The 19,707-nt window shown below is 49.0% G+C and overlaps 1 protein-coding gene across 6 annotated transcripts in view; it reads right to left on the bottom strand.

The window, feature by feature from the left end:
• PER3 (period circadian regulator 3) overlaps nt 1-19,707 on the bottom strand; it is a 28,442-nt gene that overhangs the window by 7,706 nt on the left and 1,029 nt on the right. For 5 of the 6 annotated variants that reach the window (XR_013989587.1, XM_081016687.1, XM_081016690.1 and 2 more), the window contains exons 2-17: nt 15,605-16,233; nt 14,237-14,394; nt 13,679-13,794; nt 12,651-12,852; nt 10,925-10,973; nt 10,331-10,473; nt 9,658-9,736; nt 9,005-9,111; nt 7,658-7,814; nt 4,792-4,897; nt 4,497-4,625; nt 3,877-3,994; nt 3,521-3,644; nt 2,365-2,492; nt 1,777-1,986; nt 716-985 (exon numbers count right to left, since the gene is read on the bottom strand). Coding sequence is in view for 5 of the 6 variants with exons in the window: in XM_081016687.1 (XP_080872813.1) it covers nt 716-985; nt 1,777-1,986; nt 2,365-2,492; nt 3,521-3,644; nt 3,877-3,994; nt 4,497-4,625; nt 4,792-4,897; nt 7,658-7,814; nt 9,005-9,111; nt 9,658-9,736; nt 10,331-10,473; nt 10,925-10,973; nt 12,651-12,852; nt 13,679-13,794; nt 14,237-14,394; nt 15,605-15,891 (2,383 nt within the window). In the remaining variant the exon portion in view is untranslated. Of the gene's footprint in view, nt 1-715; nt 986-1,776; nt 1,987-2,364; nt 2,493-3,520; nt 3,645-3,876; nt 3,995-4,496; nt 4,626-4,791; nt 4,898-7,657; nt 7,815-9,004; nt 9,112-9,657; nt 9,737-10,330; nt 10,474-10,924; nt 10,974-12,650; nt 12,853-13,678; nt 13,795-14,236; nt 14,395-15,604; nt 16,234-18,079; nt 18,262-19,707 lie in introns of those variants that run through there. The other variant, XM_081016689.1, reaches the window with a different exon arrangement.

Below are 19,707 nucleotides of genomic sequence, written 5' to 3'. Positions count from 1 at the left end.
CTCTTGGCATACCCTCTTCTCTTGGGCCTTGCTCGGCTCTTGGGCCTGCAGAAGTCCTAGCTGGGAGTCTCTTTGCGCACCCCTGAACCGCTTCTCTCAAGGCGCTGTCAGGAGATGAATGCAGGAGCCTGGTCTGGCTCTTTGGGGGCCTTGTTCTGCCCTCAGCAAAACCTGACTGCAAGAAGCCTCCTCTTCTTGCCGCTGAAAGACCTTCATTCCCCCACCCGTACCCCCGACGCATTTCTTAGATATAAGGAGGGAAACTCTCTCACTTTCCAGCCTCCTCTGCCTCACTGCTGCTCGCTTCTCGTTCCCTTCCTCCCTTCTCAGAGACAGTCAATCCAAAAACTACCTTTCATTTTGCTCTCACAATAAAGACGCGTCTCTGGTGTGCCTCTGTTCCTCCCTTACGAGCGCAATCTGCAACCTAGGCTACAACTGCAACGTGGCACAGGCTGTATTCTTGGGTACAGCAGCAAGCAAGCTGGCTTCTAGCAGACTCATAGCACCCTGTTCCCTAGCCAAATAAGAGAGACAGCTCTAAGCCCTTAAGCTAAATTCTTCCCTAACACACACCATTCAAGAATATGGGGAGGGCTATTTCCCTGAACACAGAGAAGCAGGTTTCAGTGGCCTGTAGGGAGGAGAGCAAGAACACTATGGGGAGCTGCCACAGCTCTGCTTCCCTCACCATTGCTGCTCACTTGGTTCCTACCTTGGTCCTGGGAAGGAGGCTGGCTGCTCCTGGCCCCTCCGTGCTGGAGGTAGGCTGGCTGGTATGAGGACAGCAGGGCCCTCTGGCGGAAACGGTCCACATATTCCTGCTCCTTCTTTTGCGTGTGAGCCGACAAGACCTCTTTGGTCAGCCCCACTAGTCTGACTTCCTCCTGGGTGGCTCCAGCCCCAGCTGCGCTGGGCGTGGGGTTGGCCAGCGATGGCTCCACCTGCTCGCCTTGCAGAGTGGCTTCTTCGAGCGCCGTGGCTTCTGCGAGGGGTAGGAGGAGGACAGTCAGCCACACTTTCCCAAGGAGGCAGCCGACAACACTCGGGAACCTCCTTCTCTGCCACCCAAATATTCACCTAGATGTTGTGCAGGGCTACCGGAATGGATTATTCAGGCTGCAAAAGGGGGAGCCACATGCCACATGGACGGCAACTCAGATACCGTTTGATTGACAGCATCTGAATCAAAGTTATCCCGCCGAGAATCTGCTGCACAGGAATGATATGGGGAAAAAGAGGAGGAGGAAGTGGTGGTGGTGGAGGAGGAGAAGGCGTTTGGGGCTCTCGGCTGGTTGGGCACTGGGCCTCCCTCTTCTACTTAGGCCCAAATGTCTAGCCAGGCAAAGTAAGGAAGGCCAGAGGAACTCTAAGCACTGCTGTAAGTGTGCTCCCTGGAACAGAACTGGAAGGTCCCTACCTGAAATCAAGGTGACTGGTGCTCATTGCAATGGATGTCTCCTATAAACAGGAAGCAATTTGTCCCCCCCAATCACTGAGTAAGGTTCCTACACCGCTGCAGGAGGACAAGGACAGCATCCAGGGGCCATCCTCCCAAAGCCTTCGAGGAGGGCATGGCTCACTTGTTTGTGCTCAGACCCCAAGACGGGAGAGCAGAACAACCAGCCCTGCCTGGAGCCTCATCCATTCTAACCGGATGTGACTTATGCAGGCAAACACCACTTGCTTGGGAGAGGAGGCGGGTGGGTAAGCAAAGGAGCTCGGAGGCTTATGTGTTTTTCTCAGGAGAGGAGCAAGATCCGTCTGCCAACCTACCTGACTCCGGGTGTGGGAAGTGGACCAGGGTGCTGCTGTAGCTGCACTGGCTGGTTGCAGACACCACGCTCAATGCTTTGGCAGTCAGCGGCAGGTCAGTCATTGCAGTAGCACCGCCCACCACCCTCTCTGGGGCCTGCTGCTCTACATCGCCTTCCAGGTTGGGCGTCGCAGGTGGCTGGGAATCAACCAAGGGCAGCTCAGCAGCATCTAGTGGGAGAAAAATCATAGAACTGTCGAGTTGGAAGGGACCCCTGAGCTTCGTCTGGCCCAACCCCCTTGCAATGCAGGAATCTCAACGACAGCATCCAAGACAGATGGCCATCCAACCTCCGCTTAAAAACCTCAAAGCAAATGCTTTCAAAGATACAACGTAATAGAAGAACAGCCAAGAAAAGAAAAGCTGATCAACTTAAATGTGGGGCTTTCGAATGGGAAAAAAGAGTACCTGGGTAGGAAGTCATTTCCACAAAGCACATCAAGCACTGGAGCATATTGGCAGAAACAGCTATTAGCACAGCTACCACCAGGACCCACCAGCTGCCAGCAAACGGAAACCCCTTGAAACCTTCCTGTGCTCCCTCTCACCTTCCAAGATTTGCTTGTCATTCTGGCTTAGGTGAGCCTGCTTGTCGTCATCGGAGGACGAAGAGGATGCATTGGTAGAGGACTCGCACTTCCTTTTCAGGGCGGGACTGTTGCAACTCTCCAGGTATCTGCAATCAGGAGCCTGGCATGAGCATCTTCCTATTCTAAGTCCGTGAATATAAGCTGTTCACCCAGCCAATCAGAATGGGAGCGAAGGAGTAGGCAAGTTTCAAAGATCAGGATCAATCCAATCCTCTCTTTCATTGAATTTATGCAGGTATTCTCTTCGCCCCCCCCCCAATGGTCCTCTGACACTTTAGAAAGTGGGGAAATTCTATCAAGCACTTCTGTGCTTAATACATTGGTCTGTTAGGGAAAACATAAAACACCACACTCAAACATACAAACAGAATGGTCTAATGATGCCAACAGGAGAGAAAACTGTGCCCCCCCCCCCCACCGTAAGGGCCAAGGGAGATCTAGCTGCTCAGCCCCACCCGCTGATCTCAAGGGTTTTTTTTGTGGGGGGAGGTGCTGGTGCCTAGGATGATGCTGGGAATTGCCTGAATGTAATCTTGGTTCCATACAGACACCATATAATTTCTACCACACTACTAGAATTGAGCATGGTTTTATTTTGATAAACGTTTCTATTTACAGCCGTACCTTGGAAGTTGAACGGAATCTTTTCCGGAAGTCCATTCAACTTCCAAAACGTTCAAAAACCAAAGCAGCCAATCAGCAGCTGCGGAAGCCCTGTCAGACGTTCGGCTTCCAAAAATAGTTCGCAAACCGGAACAGTCACTTCTGGGTTTGTGGCATTCGGGAGCCAAAACGTTCGAGAGCTAAGTTGTTAGAAAACCAAGGTACGACTGTATTTATGTCTCCCCCTCCCCCAACCTGCTTTGGGAGCCCTGAGGCTGTAGAAAGGAAAGCTAAGTAGTCCAAAACAACAGAAAAAGGGGAAATAACATGATTCACCAGAGATAGCAGCACAACCTTATTCCGAGTGCCTCCCAGACAGATCACTCTTTTCTTTTTACAATGAGGTAAAGAAACTGGATTTTGCTCGCATGAGAAATGCCTAGCATGGACTGATGAGGAAGTCAAGACTTCAGGAGCATCGACACCTGCTAAGACACCATGTTGTTATTACCTGATGATACTGTCCATACAGTTAATTTGCTGATAGGACAGGACGTGGTTGGTGCTTCTCAAAACATCACAAGATTCAGCTGGTAGGTCAATGAGAGTCGAAGGGGGAGCACCTGGCTTTTGGTCTAGAAAATTGGGAGAGGGGGGAGGGGGAAAGAGAACGTCCCTTACAATGGAGTGGGGCGGCCACCACCACTTGGCTACTTGCCCCTGGTCTCAATGTCATTCCCATTGGCTCCAGATTATAATGTTTGTTGTCCCCAAAGATCAATCTATCTTGGACCATTTTCCCCATCTTGGGGCAGGCACCCTCGACGATGCATCCCTTCCTCTCCCTTGTCACCCCCATGAACTCACCTCCTGGCTGCTCTGCCCTGGGAGTCCCCTCTTGAGGCTTACTGTGAGATTCAATGTACAGCTGCTGACCCACATTCTTGAGTCTGTTGGCATCCACAAAGATCTGCTGTAAGGACATCTGGGGCAGGGGAGACAAAGGATGAATGAAGCAAAGGTAGCAATGTTGGTCCATAAGAGAAACCTCCCAGACCCACAGCTGGCCAATACTTTCATTAGGACCAAGCAAGCCATTGCAAAGGTGGGTGGGGATTTCAAGTTCTCTTCGGGCCTCTTTAACAGGCAAGATGTTACACAAAAGCAAGGGTGGGTGGGAAGGGAACAGTGGAACACAAACAGCAGTACAAAAAAATGGCAGGATGCTGTAGCCATGGTCAGCTTGTAGACTCGGCCCCATTACTGGGTATATTTAATGGCAGAGGGCCTCTGTCTCTTTGACAAAGAGTAGTTTATAAATAATTTTAAAATTAAATAGAATAGAATACCCATTAACTCAAACCCCTCTAAATCCATTTCCTTCATAAGCTTTCTTGCTGGTTAACAGGCAAGAGGCACCCCACCAAAACACTGTCCCCCCGCTGCTACCTGTACTGCAGGCAGGTTGTGAATGACCAGAGACTCACCAGTTCTCTCTGTATTTCCTCCGCACAGTTCCCATTGGAGTCACTGGAAGACGCCACACTGATGTAGTGCTCGTAAGATCCATTGCTAATAAGGCTTCCGTAACCGCTAGAACCGTTGCTATAAACAGGCTGGAAGTAAAGAAAAACAGAGGTCTTCCAAAACCTGGGAAGGGTTGCAGCAATCGTTCCTGTCAGCTGCATGACTCTGGATCACACGAAGAGGAAAATGCTGACATGCACCCTGCCCCCACCCGACAGAAGGCGTCCCTGCTTGGAGCTGCATTCCCCTCCTTACTTGCAGAAGCAGCTTATAGATCTGTCCTTGGAGCTCCCAGATCTCCTTGTCAACCCTGTTCATCCCCTTGCTTCTTGCTGCAAAGACATCTTCATTCAGAGGGCTCCTGCAAAGGATGAATGGAAGCAGAGCGTCATCTTGACACTAGACGAGGGAAGGTCTGTATCACAAGATTACAGGAGTGAGTTATTCAAGGAAAGGGATTAGCTCTGCAGCCGAGTTCTTCTGGCTCCCCAGCTGGATAACATTAAACAGACTGATGAAAGAGTAAACCCAGAGGGTTGTATCCAATGCTAGCCCTACTCAGAGTTGGCCCACTGTAGTGAACGAACATGATTAACTTAGGGTAGACCTGAGTAGTACGTAGCTGGATACCCAAATAAATCTGTTCCTGCTGGGGGGAAAAGAAAAGGAAATAACTAGCCTTATCTGCTAATGGCACAAATTGAAAAAGAATTTTCAGAATATCTTAGAAACAAAACACTTTTCCAAGTAAGGAGCTCTCCTACACAAGGCCTGAATTAAAGTGGAGCTTGAGAAATGTCTGTGGCAGCCCAAGGAAGCCCAAACAGGCTAGAGCAGGGCTACGAAATACCCTGGCAGCAAGCGGAGAGGCTCATGAGAAGACAGTATTTCAACAATGAACAATTTGCATACAAAACAGAAATTCTATGTCAATAATAGCTGGCATGGCATCCTTCCTTTTGCTGCAGCGAAGGCAAATTTTAACGAAGTGTCAGGATCCTGCCCAACCCAAACGCCACAAAAAGCTTTTCTGAGGAAGAAGCCTGGGGCCTTGCACCAAAGCCCAGCAGTCCTGAGGCAGCCTAAAGAGCTCCATCTCACAGATGCCTCACTTGAGCCCCCAATAGCCCCTCTGAGCCCCTCCCAAGCCCTGTCTGGATTCCTGATTCTTCACACTCGCCTTCCCCAGCCTCAGAAGTGAAGGAAGCAGCAGACTCAGTGAGAAGCTCAGAGTTGCTCGTCTGCTTCTCTGCCAGAAGGCTCCAGCACCAGGGTCTTCTTTGGAAGGGTCTACTAAGAATCAAAAGATCCAACTGCAAATGCCCAGCATGTCAGAAGTCTCCTCTGGGCATCCTGTCTAGCTCCAGCCTCCAGGTACTGGCCACAAGTATTTCGCTAGCCAGAATCTTCCTACGTTTGGACTTTGTGGCTTATAAAACGATGCAAGTCAGATCTGCTCTGGCCATAGCAAAGGGGAGGTGCACATGCTTTACACACAGATGATCCCAGGCTCAACGCTTAGCATCTCAACAGGTCCTGGAGAGCAGAGAGCCAGAATAAACAGCAGTGCCTTAGCTCAGCACTCCTGGGAAATTGCTACTGCTGCACCATGCAAGATGCTGACTGGACCTGCTCTGATAAATTGGCATCATCTTTATTTAAAGCCCTTGTAACATACCACATGCCTCACCATCTTTGTGTTGTATTCACGTCAGTCCTACTCAGAGGAGACCCATTTAAATGAACAGACCCAAGCTATCCACGGCCATTGATTTTAATGACTGTACTCTGAGTAGGACTAAACCCAAATTATTACAGTGGTGCCTCGCAAGACGAAATTAATTCGTTCCGCGAGTTTTTTCGTCTTGCGATTCTTTTCGTCTTGCGAAGCACGGTGTCGGGAAAGTTTTGGAAAAGCTTCAAAAATCACCAAAGTCTTCAAAAACCTCAAAGAAGGGGGGTGCTTGGGAGGGAGGGAGAGGCGGGCGTGGGGCATGGGGGGAGGCGGGGTGGAGGTTGCTGCCTGAGCCCCCGGGATCGGTTCGGCTCGCCTTGCTCCGACCCTTTGCACTACAGTCGGCGCCATCTTGCTGCTGCTGCTGCTGTCGCCGCGGTAGTCAAAACTCCTACCGGCCTAAAAGTTGTCTGGTGCAAAATCCCTTCTGCAGCAGCAGCCCGAAAGAAAGCGAGAGCGCCAGCCAGCCAGCCGCCCGCCGCGGGCAGGAGGGAGGGAGGGAGCGTCGGCGACGGTGGATGCCTATTGCCCCTGTTGCTGCTGCAGCCGGCCAGCCAGCCAGAAGCGCGCGAGCGGAGAGGGGCGCATCCAGCCCGTTGGAGAGGAGCGCGGGGGCGCGTCCCCGGTGGCTCCCGAGCTGACCTTGCCTGGCCCGGCACCTTCCGCGCTGCCAAAGGGCGACTCACCTGCTGCCTGCGCTGCGCCGGGACTAACTCGAGCGGGGCGAGGAGAACACACACTCGCGCGCACACACACCGAGAGGCAAACTTGCCGCAGCCTTCGACGTCGCGGGGTTGGAAAGCGCGGAGATGCAGGTAGGGGGCACCCCTCGCAGGGCGAGCGCCGGAGGGCCCGGGCAGGCGCTCTTGCCACCGCCGGGGCTCTGGGGGGGGGGGGAGAAGGAAGGAGCCCCGTCCGAAGAGCCCCGGAGCCTGGCCTCCCTAACTGGGAGTTGTGGGGAGGGAAGTGTGCGTGCCTTGCTATTTTTCGCCGAAACAAAGCTCCCTCTCCCTCAGAACCCGCCTTCACGCGTTCTTGCCCCTACGGAGACGCACACCGTGTGCTATGAGTTGCTCCTCGAAGTCAAGTCGCAACTGTATTAACGGTTTTAAGAAAAAGGAAACAAACTTGCAAGACGTTTCCGTCTTGCGAAGCAAGCCCATAGGGAAAATCGTCTTGCGAAGCAACTCAAAAACGGAAAACCCTTTCGTCTTGCGAGTTTTCCGTCTTGCGAGGCATTCGTCTTGCGAGGTACCACTATACACCAGTTCTACAGGCTCACACACACAGGATCACAGTATCAATCCAATCTGAATTCTCCTTATTGGCTCTGGGTGTCAAGGGAAAGAGGACAAACCCCAAACACGCTGGCTTCAAGAGGCTTACGTTCTGACTTTGTGCCGCCCAATGATGAAGACGACCTTCCGGCTCCATGGATTCACAAAACTGGACCAGCTGGTATCCAGGATGACGTAGTCCCCGTTCTGAGTACAGAATCGGATGGGCGAGTGCTCGAAGGGAGGGCGGCCCGCAAACTTCAGAACTGAGTAAAAGCCAGAGACAAAGACAAGGCTGGATTGACAACAGCCAATGGAAGCACACAAAGGCCTGCCTACACCTAGTGGAACTAGCTTAATGCAAAGTTCTATCATTCTTCTCGGCCAGAAGGAGAGAGGTTATGGGGGGGGGGGGGCACCAGTGGTAGAGTGTCTGCTTTGCATGTAGGACATCCCAAGTTCAATCCTCAGCATCTGGCATCTTGGATAACTCAGTTGGATAGTTACAGATAGGTAGCCGTGTTGGTCTGCCATAGTCAAAATAAAAAAAATCCTTCCAGTAGCACCTTTAAGACCAACTAAGTTAGTTCTTGGTATGAGCTTTCGTGTGCAAGCACACTTCTTCAGAAGTGTGCTTGCACACGAAAGCTCATACCAAGAACTAACTTAGTTGGTCTTAAAGGTGCTACTGGAAGGATTTTTTTTATTTTGTCAGTTGGATAGGATAGAGCATGGTACTGATAAAGCCAAGGTTGCAGGTTCAATCCCTATATGGGACAGCTGCCTATTCCCGCATTGCAGAGGGTTGGATTTATGATCCTCAGGGTCCCTTCCAACTCTGATTCTATGACTTCCAGGTAGGGTTGGGAGAGACTCTTGCCCGAAATCCTGGAGAACTGTTGCTGGTCAGTGAACACAATACAGGTGTCTCCCCACTTACACGTGTTCTACTCATGTGTGACCAAGAGATAATTAAATCAATTTAAACTGCAAAAAGGGCAAAAACAGCCCATAAAGAGCAGGAAATTTCAAAATGGCATGAAAAGAGCAGTAAAACGGTTAGCAATCGCAGGAGCCTTTGCAACTGCAATCCCATGAGCCTTTGGTATGGGTTCTATGGCATGAATGAAGAGGTTAAGAAACAAATTGAAATAAAATCCAGAATGGGTTGAAGTTAATAAACATGCAGAACAAATGGTCCCCAAAATAGTCCCTTAGATGAGGAAGTGGCTACCCCTAAAGGCACTACACCATGGAAGTGGAAGCCTCCACTTCTGGGGAGAGAGCATGTGTGCAAAGGCCTCATTGCTCCAAAACAGCATCACCCTCTTCCCTGCATGCAGCTCGTCTGACCATGGAATGGGAGCTGAGCAGGGAAAAACCTTCCTCTTGTGACACTGAGGACACTCCCTCCACCCACATCAGGTCCAAAGGCAGATGAGAGACTGAAACTTACCTTTACGATGAATGGCTACCATGATGGGTCGATCGTCTGGGTGAAGGTACTGCAAGATGGACGTCCCAAGCAAATCCTGGGGCAGGTATCCCAACAGAGGCACCGCCCTGAAATCGAGCAATGCAGTGGCCAATTGACAAAAGCACAGTGCAAACACCAGCCTTGTAAGGGAGCCTTTTGTGACATAGAAACTGAGGTTGGGGGGGGAGCTTTTAAACATCAATAAAATGGCACTATTAAGCACATGTTGGCTATGATCTCAGTCAACCACCCAGAAAGGCCATTCCCATCACCACCAATTCATGAATGGTTCCACCCTGGGAGGGCTGCATTTTTTCAGCTGTTTGTTGAACCTTTCATGAGTTCAGGGTGTTTTCAAAAGCCTTCAGGAGACAGCTCTTTGGTTACTATTAGGAGAAGACAAAGCAATACACCCATTGTGTGGGGAACATCTGTGCCCTCCAGGTGTTGCTAGACTCCAACTCCCATTGCCACATCGGACCCCTGGCCATGCTGCCTGCCGGGACAGTTCACAGATGGAGTCCAACAAGCTCTGGAGGGCCACAGAGGGGCGCACCCCATGCCTGCAACAGACAACGCATCAGCCCCTAATGGCATTTCTCTCTGGCATTGCCAGCAATAAAAGTCGTCACCTGTCATCCACCTCCAGAAAGAGACAGCCTGGGGTGTGAGTGGTAGTGAAGATCCTCTTTTCTACAGGAATTCGAGGAGCTAACAATTTAAAAAAAAGAAACACAAAGTATCACTGAGAGCTCAAGATCCACTTAGAGGTTCATGTGAACCCAAACAACTTTCCTTTCTGACAGTAGACCCACAACACTCAACACTTTCAGGAACTCTCTCTTTGGGTTTCAGGAGCCTTTCCTTATCAAAAGAGGCTGAGGAAAGAGATACTGTTCCATCTAGAACCTCCCTTCGTTAACAAAATTAGATGACAGTAATGGCATTTTTATCCAGGGTTAGTGCCTTTCAGAGCAGACCCACTGCAGTTAACGGATATGACTAACTCAGGTGGTATTAATTTCAGTGGGTCTACTTCGCTACAGTCCGTATTCCCTTGCATGCTGACCAGGAAGTTGGAATGTTCTGTCAAACTGGCTCACACACAAGAATTGAAAGCATCCGCTTTGTCTATATCCCGACACATCCATGAGACACACACAGCCCATTTAACAGGGATGTTGGGTGCAATCCAGTCCCAAAGTTAATCCCCAGAAGAAGATGGGATGGAAACATAACAGGATCTAGCATGATACACTTGGGTTTTAGCCCAGCCAATTTTAACTGGAGTTCCCCTTTTCTTGCCTTCATAGCCAGAGTGGATTTTTTCAGCGAGAGCCAAGCAACAAGACATCGGCCCACTGGCGTCAGAGACAGAGAAGTTGATCAAATAAGGGGTCATCCGGAATGGGTAGTAGTGCTTCTCTCGGTCCTGACCTTTGCCTCCCCTGCAAACAAAATAACAGAAAACCATTGATTTGTCAGCTACGGGTGAAGTTTACTCCAAATGGCAAGGGATTGTCTAGGTTTCTGGCTAGAAGGAAGAGGAAGCTGCTGTCCTGTTAATTCACTCTGATGCTTGATTCCTTTGTCTCTTCTGAAGAGCAGCATTTTAGCATCAAAGTGTTATAACAGTAGGAACAGTCTACAGCAAAACACTTCCTTTTAGTAAGAAACTGGATCACCTTGTAGTCACAGATTCTACTCCGTACTACCAAGGGCGGGGGGGGGGGGAGGACTATTTCCAGTTAATCTCATAAAATGAAGCAGGGTGGTAATAGGAAGAAATGTCACCACTATCATCCTAAAATGTTTGGGCATCAACATGCACACAGAAAAGTTGTGGTGAAAATAGCTTGTAACATCGCTCTTCTTGCCATAATCCTGCATAATACTCACCTTAGTCTGCAGAAAAAGGACTTCACTTGTGCATATTCATAAAGTGAATCTGTAAGGGCAAAAATACATGAAGAGACCAACATTTGTTTATTAATTCTCCTTGTTTTCAGCATGCTCATCTTAGTGCCCTCTCACCCCCAGGACCTACTTCAAAAACTAAGATTGCCTTTTTGCCCACCAAGACCAGAAAAGATGGGAGTTGAAGTATATTTCACTCTAGCAGGCTTAGTTTGGTTAGAACTGAGTATATACTGTATTTTTTGCTCCATAAGACACACTTTTTTCCTCTTAAAAACTAAGGGGAAATGTCTGTGCATCTTATGGAGCGAATGTGTGGTCCCTGGGGCTGGGGGGGGGGAACCCGGGCTTCCCCCGCCCCCAGCCCCGCAAGCTACGGGAGCGGAGGCAAGGCTGCGTGCAACCTTGCCGCCACTCCTGGACCTGTTCTGGGGGCTGGGGGAAGCTCGGGCTTCCCCCGCCCCAGCCCCGCAGCTAAAAAGGAAGCCAAGACAGCAAGCGGGATCCATCCCGCTCGCTGTCTTGGCTTCTGCAAAAGCCACGCGCAGCCTCTCCCGGCTGCAGAGGTTGCGCGCGGCTAAAGAGGAAGCCAAGACAGCCAGCGGGATGGATCCGGGCTTCCCCCGCAGCCCCGAGAAGCTCTGGGGCTGAGGGGGGGGAATATTTTTTTTCTTGATTTCCCCCTCTAAAAACTAGGTGCGTCTTGAGGTCCAGTGCATCCTATAGAGCGAAAAATACAGTACTTCTAGAGTTAATGCTAAATACATTCCTTCTGGTAAATGAGTCACCATAGCTGCTAGAGGGCTGTGAAAATTTGTGCCTCAGACTTTTTAGACTCGTCTACCCATGTACTATCTGAAACCAAAGAGCTGCATTAGTTGCCAAATGTGAAATATATTAGCATTATTTTCAGCTCTCCTATGCCACTAAAAGCTCACGCTCAGCTCCTGTTCCATGGTCAGATGAGCTGCATGCAAAGAAGACCAACTACGTCTTTGTGCCCTTGACCTGCCCACCCTTCCACCCTCAGCCCATTTCTCCCAGGATTAGTCTCTGAACTTTCAGTGCTGCGAGAGCGTGCACAAGTTTTTAATGACATTATCTGTCCCCAACCCCACAGGCCAACTATGATAGGTGAGCGAGTTAAGTACCAGATGTCCTGTCAGATGACAGACAGACAGGATGTCATGTCCACCTGTCAAAGGCCTTCCCAACCACCCAGCAGCCAGCTGGTGAGGAACAGCAGGAATCAGCTGCATTATCAAGTTCCAGGAGCGGAACTCAAGTCAGTTGCCTGGCCCGGTGGGTAAACTCAGTGCCCTTCAGCCGATGCTTTCTGCAGGGACTGGCTGAACAATCAAATGCCCTGTGAGGAACTTGGCTGCACAGCCAACTCAGTCACATCTCTACCTGTCCCATACAGATGTCACAGGTGACATCAGGTGTGTGGAAGCTGAAACAGCCCCGCAAAAATTGGGACACATGTCGGGTCAAATCTGGCCTGCAGATTGGAGTGTTCCCCCCTCCCCCCCATTGGGTTAGGTAGTGACTATGTGCTACAATATTGTAACAGCAACACAAGAATTACTGGTAAACCAGTTAATTTTCTGTGTTTATCTGATGCAGAATATTTACAACTCATTCAAGTGTTTTGCATTTTATACAACCTTGCACATAACATGAAATTTCCCCGGGCAGGGCAAATCACCTTTCGGGGCCTCCGTGTTCCAAAGTGGCAGGTGAGCCCGGTTGGTGTGCGTGTAGAAGACGCCCACATCCTGGGGAGCCAACAGCTCTGCAAAGCGGCAGGACTCCAAGCATTTCCTTTTGCAATTCAGGACAGAGGCGGCTTGCTCAGAGACATGCACAGTCCGCCCGGAGAGCAATGAAAAGATGGCTACAAAGGTATCCTGGAGGAAAAGAAGCACAATCCTCAAGCACAGCCAGAACAGCAGGAGCCACTTGGCAAGCCAACAAGATCACAGAGAGACACAGGTGTTCAGTTTTCACGTTACAAATTGGGATCCAGTTGCCACCTGCCGCTTCTCAGCTACATGGTATGTCCTTACACCAGAAGCAAGGGCCCTTAAGGTCCAAGGGTCAAATGTGCCCTCCATGCCTCCCTCTCTCGGGATTCTCCTCAAGCCCTGCTCCTCTACCAGCAGCCCCACTCCATGCCCTCCACCAAGTGCTTCTTGCCTAGAGGAATGAGTCCTGAGGTTTGAGAAGATTTCCTGCTTGCCTAGGTGGAGGATGGAGATGGAGATATGTTTAAGAAATTCTCTGGTTGAAATGTAGCCAGCTGTTCAAAGCTAAGGGACACATCTCTTGCTCTGCCTTGCTTTCAGCTTCTGGCCCCACCTACTAGGGAATGTGGCCTTGCTTCATCTAAAAGGTTCCCACACCTGATTCAGGATGGAGATAGGTTACTGACATCAACACAGAACTCTAGCGGCCTTGTGTTTTCCAGAGGCTGAGAAACAAAAGTGTCCCAGGGACCTGCACACAGACAGATCCACCACTTCCTGCTCACTGCTTTTATCACTCATTAGCACTTCTTGGGAGGTCTCTGTCATCCCTTCTCTAAGAGTGAAGCAGAGATGCTTTACAGCGAAGGAAGACAACAGCCATTTTGTGGTGGTTACGTTTTATGAAGCATCTTTGAGCTGCTGCTAACTCTTTGACCAGTACACCTAAAATGAGCAAAGAGCCCCAATTAGCATTCGGGTCACTTACTGTGTTTTTGGGGGCATGCTCAGACATGATGGCTGCCAGCTCTTCCACTCCATACACAGGGGCATCGGTCTGATGTGCTCCATGCTTACCAAAAGCCTTAGAAACTTTGTTGTCAGCTGGTGAGAAGGCAAGGGAAGCAAGAGGCAGAGGGGAGAAATCAGCAATGAGCAGGTGGCAAATTTGGGTATTTCTTACGTAACCCTGCTTGTAAAATGACCATGCCAGATTCAAGATCCCTTTCTAAGGAAGAATTCAAAGTCATGCTGTCACTGAACACCATGAGCGGCCAGTGGCCCCTTCCTGAAAGCCCAACATATTCTGTGTGCCCTCTCATAGTCCCTGCCTTGGCAGGTGCACTCTCCTGGGTTACACTGCTTGCTCATGTGAGAGTGCACAAGAGAGATGGAACCCAGGAAACTGCCATTACATGTGCCACCCTTCAGCACCCTCCAGAACACTGGACTCAATCCCCAGCATTATACAGCCATGCCAATGGATGGGAGTTGGGGCACAGGCCGACACGTGCGGTGTGGGATTTCTTCAAATGCATCCACGTACCTTGGATCTGCTGGACACACTTGAGAGCGTAGTTCAGGGCACAGAGGGTGCTGGCCTTGCTGCAACTCTCCACCTGCTCTGCAGGGAGATATTGTTTCATTTCCTGGATCAGCAGCTTCAGCTTTCTATTATTACTTTGGTTCCAACAAAGCAGCTCACTGCAGATGAATACAAAAAAAAAACGCACAACAGCACATTTGAGAAAGAAGGGCCTTTCTTAGGTGATATCTGCTTTGGGTGGGGAGAAGCTGAAAGCCATGTTTGCTCCAGCACAAAGAAAGGTTGCTCCTTGTGCTGTAAAGAAGGACCTGGAGCTCTGTCATCTAACAGGACCAGCATGTGGGCAAGGCTGGCGCATGGAACCCTATTTGTTTATGGCACTTTGCACATTCCAGGCTCTACATTTCTTGTCACGAGCCTCATAAACACTTCAGACTGCCTGGCCCTCAGCTAAAATACCTGAGAGCACTGAAGCATGCCTTTAAAAGCCATTATGGCCCAAGATAATAGCACCCTCTGTATGGACTCCTATGCCCCCTCTTTGAACCCTGCTCCATATCCCACTTTCCAAGAGGCATGGCTAGGAGCATAGCCTTTTCTGCAATTACCTCGAGAGCTGTAGAATGGCCTCTCTAGGAAGGCCAGGAACAATTCTTTCTTTCCCTGGGGTTTTTAATTTTTAAAAAGTATGTATTCTGGTGGCTTTTGAAGTCTCCTGTGGTTTTAATTTACTTACTTGCTGTGCCTCACTATTGTGGTTTTAAATTTTTATTGCAACTCCCCCCCCCCCGCAATGCCAATCATATGCACAATTGCGGGAAGTCTGCTGCTGCATGAAAGGATCTGTGGATTAAGGGATTAACCCACTTTTAGTCCAAGGCAACTGGCAGGCACCAGGCTGGCCAAGGCTGCATTAACCCAGTACTGCCTTGAGAAGGGCATTTCTGCTCTGCGTGGAGGAAATCAGCTGGCAACTCTTTCTTATTTCACTCCTGCCAAATCTGGTTAATATGATGGGGATGCCTTCATCCCAAAGCAAGCACTACATGGATCAGTGAAGGTTACCCGATTTGGGGGGCGGTACTGAGCCCACCCAATTCTTGGATGGTGGAGATGAAAGGAGGATGGAGTCACCTGCTCCTCCCTGGAACTTTGCATCCATTCATCCCCCAAGTGTCACTCTGTGACCACAATTTACTGGTCTATACTTGAATACCTCCAAATGTGCCCCATATATATGGTGCTTGGCTCCTAAATTCAGACCCAGCAGTTCCAGCAGCTCCTGGTTTCAACCCTGGCACATTACAAGTGCCAACTTTAGAATCAGAATGTGGTCAAGCTTTTCACCAAACTGGCAAAAAGTGTTACCTGCTGCTGCTGCTGCTACCACTGCCACCTACAGATCTGTCCTGCCCATCAGGATTTCTGGCCAAGCTGCCATTTGATTCAAGGCAGTGAGTGCTGGTCCCGATGGACTCATTTCCAATGGAGCTGCTTTCTGTACTTCCACCACAACGTATCTGTGCAGCGGCTTCTTCGCAGGTACCATTCTGCTCAAGAGTATCGCCTTCCCGGTTCTCAATTTCGGCCAAGTTGGCCGGCAACCAGTTTTCCTGCTGGTCCAAGAAGTCATCCTGGAGCAGGTCCTCATTCATAGTGAGCGGACAAAGGGCTACAGTAAGGAGGCTTCTATTGCCATGGCCTGGTCCACTGTCAAATTCAAGTTCTCCTTTCTAAGCCACCTTGAAAACTGCATGAATCTGGCATTAGCAATCGCCCCCTTTTCATTTTACTGTTGAAAACAACGCGTTCATGTGACACCTCTGGATGGGCACAGTGTCCAGAATCACTGCATCCTCTCCATCTGAAGATGACCCAATGGCCCCAGATTTTTGTGGGGAGTTAGCTTCAGACAGCTCTCCCGACTGAGAGCTGCAGAAGCCTTTGGTTTCAACGACTCCATCTCCCCTTCGCCTTCATCCTGCAGCGCCTTCATCCTGGTAAAACAGAAGCCAAGTGGAGGGAGAGTGAGAGAGAGAAAGACAAGCTAATGATGATGAACATCTCCACTAAGAGAGAAGAATAGCGGATAACCAGATGAGGATGGTGCATCTTACTCCTTTTGAAATGTCTCAGCACTGAAGCCAGACTGCTGCATTTCCATAACCACATTTGGGTCCATCAGAAGACCTGATTACCACTGCAGCCATGGGAGGGGGAAGCCCAGTACCCTGACACATAATTGTCCCCATATTTCAAGCACTCCTGGAGGCTCCTCCTGAGATATGGAACTTTGACTGTGCTCACTGCACAATTACAGGAGGGAAAAGAACACCCAAAGAGAGATTTTGCTTTGGTGGATTTCAGCAAACTTGCTTTTTTCGAATATATCTTTGTGGTGAGTAGCTGGCTGACCCCACACACAGAACCATCCCCGGTGTGTCACACAAGAGCAGGCAGAGCTTGGTTCTCAGGGCTTCAGCCAAGTCACTGCTGCTGCTCCACCACACACTTGCAGGTGGTTCACCAATACTTGGTGAACAGAAACTGGAGTCAACCTGCTGAAAGGCTGCAGGCAACAGACTCCCTTTCTAATTAAATTGAGGGGTGTTGCCACCTTGCTAGGCAGCCTCCTCAAGAAAAATGCATCAAAAGCCAAAGAAAAAGTAAGCGTCTTGATGATCATGTGTATCTAAGCTAGAACTCCTGAACAGCACAACTTGAAAGGTATTCTTCAACAAAGAAAAGATGAGTTTACAGTAAGGACAATAAATTCTGCTATAACCGAATGTAAAGGTACCATAAAAGGCTTTTTCAAATAGACCGTCCGAGTTAATACACCACATGCTAAAAAAATCTGGGCAAAAAACATGAAGTACAATCCTCAGCATGTTTACTGAAAAGAGAACTTTTGAAACTGCCACAGATTCCACTGCAAGTTCTGTTCACAACAGCTCCCAGGACACTCCAGGAGACACTGCCTTGAGTCTCATGTTCCTCTCCATTATTACATAATGCTTGTTAACACCCAACCTGAAATTCTTCTTATTGACTCATGGCTTGCTTGCCAAACCCAAGCAGAGGGACGTGATGTGCAAGAGTCCCAGCTTCACATTGTTTGCAGCTTTATCTGGGGACCAACAAAACAGTACTTGTGGAAGAAAGAGATAAAATTCAAACAAAAAACAAAAACAGGACCATGTCATGTTTTAAATGGTCTGGTGAAAGTGCCTTTTGGCAGAGCTGCTTCCTCGGGTCACAACAATGACTGTTTACGGCAGGGGCGGGGAGCCTGTTGCTGCTGGATTTTGGCTCCCACCAGCCCCAGAAGCCAGGATGGTTGAAAATAGGAGCTGCAGGCTTGAAACGTTTGGAGGGGCACAGATGCCCCACCCCTGGTTGAAGAAAACGAGCTCAGGGGGATATTCTTGGACTTGAGACTCTCCCCGCCCCCACCCAAAGTGCAATTCAGAGAGTGAAAGCCTCCAAGGGAAGTGTGGAGGGAAGGAATCCACACCTTATTACAGGAGTATAACCAAAGCAGGAGATTCAATCTGCAGATAAGTGCATAGGTATGGAGATGACCCCTCCATTGTGCAAAGTTGGACCACAAAATGGTCTCAAAAAACCAGGTATTGCTGGGCTACAACTCCCACCCAACCTGACCATCAGCCACGCTGTCTGGAGCTGGAGGCGAACAATACATACTTGGCAGGGCCAGTCACTCCCTACCACTGTTCTAAAATGCTGTACAACGCTAACCATTGGGCATTAACTTCTGCAACACAGAAGCAACACAAAAAAGTAAGGGTAGCTGTGGTGGCTGTTAAGGGAAAAACAAACCTGCAAGTCCTCCATAGGGCATGACCTTTATTTGGGCAACCAAAATATCACAAAATAATACACAAGCTTTTTGAGTGCTCCAGAACTCATCACCAAGTGAGATGGTAGACGGAGCTCCTCAGGGCTTCTCCCAGGCTGCAAGTTGGCCCACAGGGAGGCACGCCAATCAGGACCGACTTGCCAAGTGCCACCATGAATTCCTACGAATTACTTCCAGGGCATTTTTTCACTTGCTTATATAACACTAGATGAAGCAATGGAAGAGTGAAAATGATTTGCTAATTGTTAGTCTGGTACAGGACCATAAACACCAGCAGCTCCACTGTCCAACTCCAGCGGATTGTAATGTTTTGTCAAAACCCCAAAGTCCATACTGTGCAACAAGCTTCTTATTTTCCTATAACAGGGTGGGCTTCCTCTTGGGAGGCAGGATTAATATTTTTTTTCAAAGCCAGTGCAACAGAGGAAAAGCAAGCTTGAAAAGCACTCTCAGAAATGCTTGCAGGCAGTGATGTCACAAAAGACGAGCAATCAACTCTAAGCAAGAAAATAATAAATCCAAGCTGAATTGGGAGGGGGAGAAAAACACTGCACAATAGATCTTTTCTGGCAATAGTCCTGAACAGGGTAACACAACTTGCATAGAAGTTTTACACAAGATCTGCCCGCAAGGGATCTTGTGCACTCCACATCTTATTAAAAGGAGACTCTTAAATGAGGAGGGGCAGGAGGAGAGGTTTTTAAGTTTTCCCCTAAACATGCCTGAAAGTCTCATCGGGGAAGGTTGGGGGTTGAGTGGCACCTAGTAACATTGGGGGCATGAAGATCTGAATGAGGCTAGTATGAACAGAAATGGGGGGAAAACAGGGCAGTGTGCCCCAGACATCTCTCTCTCTCTCTGTGTGTGTCTTAAAATGGAGGAAATGGAAATAGTGTTTAACTGACAAGTGCTGAAGCAAAGTTTTGTGAGGAACCTACTCATAACTACCTGCACAACTACTCAGGTCCCCTGGCTAACTGAACAGAAAGCAAATGAGCCACATTCCTGAATAATCTTAAATTATGGGTGAAGTGGAATTCCATTCCCACAATAGTCTGACATGGTAGCTAAGACCAAGCAAATTAGGCCTACAGATTTTTACTTTCTGAACTTTCTGGTGCTCTAGATTAGATGATGCAGAGACCATTGCTTAGTTTCAAAAAATGTTTTTGCAGCCAACTGTCTAAATCTCTCCCTGCCGCCCCAGAATTAATCTGAAACACATGTCTTCTTGCGACAGGTGAAGACCATACCTGTAAAGAACTGTTAAAGATGAAGGGAACAAAGAGTGTGTGCACGCGTACGTATATACCAAAATATTTAGTGGACATCCCCACAGCAGGAAAAATATCTTTCTTTAAACAGCGGGCCCTATCCCAATGATCCCTATAGCTTAGCCCAATACTAATTATTATTGTATATTATTATGTTTATTTATTTATACTCCACCTTTTCCCCTGACAGGGACTATAAGTGGCTTATGGATAAAAATAAGAGCACAGTAAAACAACAAAAAAATGGAAAACAACTAATCATTGATAGAAATCAAACTATATATACACAAGGTATCACGCCCCCCCCCCCCGCC

The sequence above is a fragment of the Podarcis pityusensis genome (assembly GCF_964106645.2).
Source record: "Podarcis pityusensis genome assembly, chromosome: 8".
Taxonomy (NCBI): domain Eukaryota; kingdom Metazoa; phylum Chordata; class Lepidosauria; order Squamata; family Lacertidae; genus Podarcis; species Podarcis pityusensis.
The sequence above is the reverse complement of the archived record's forward strand: the minus strand, read 5'-3'. Positions and strand labels throughout refer to the sequence as shown.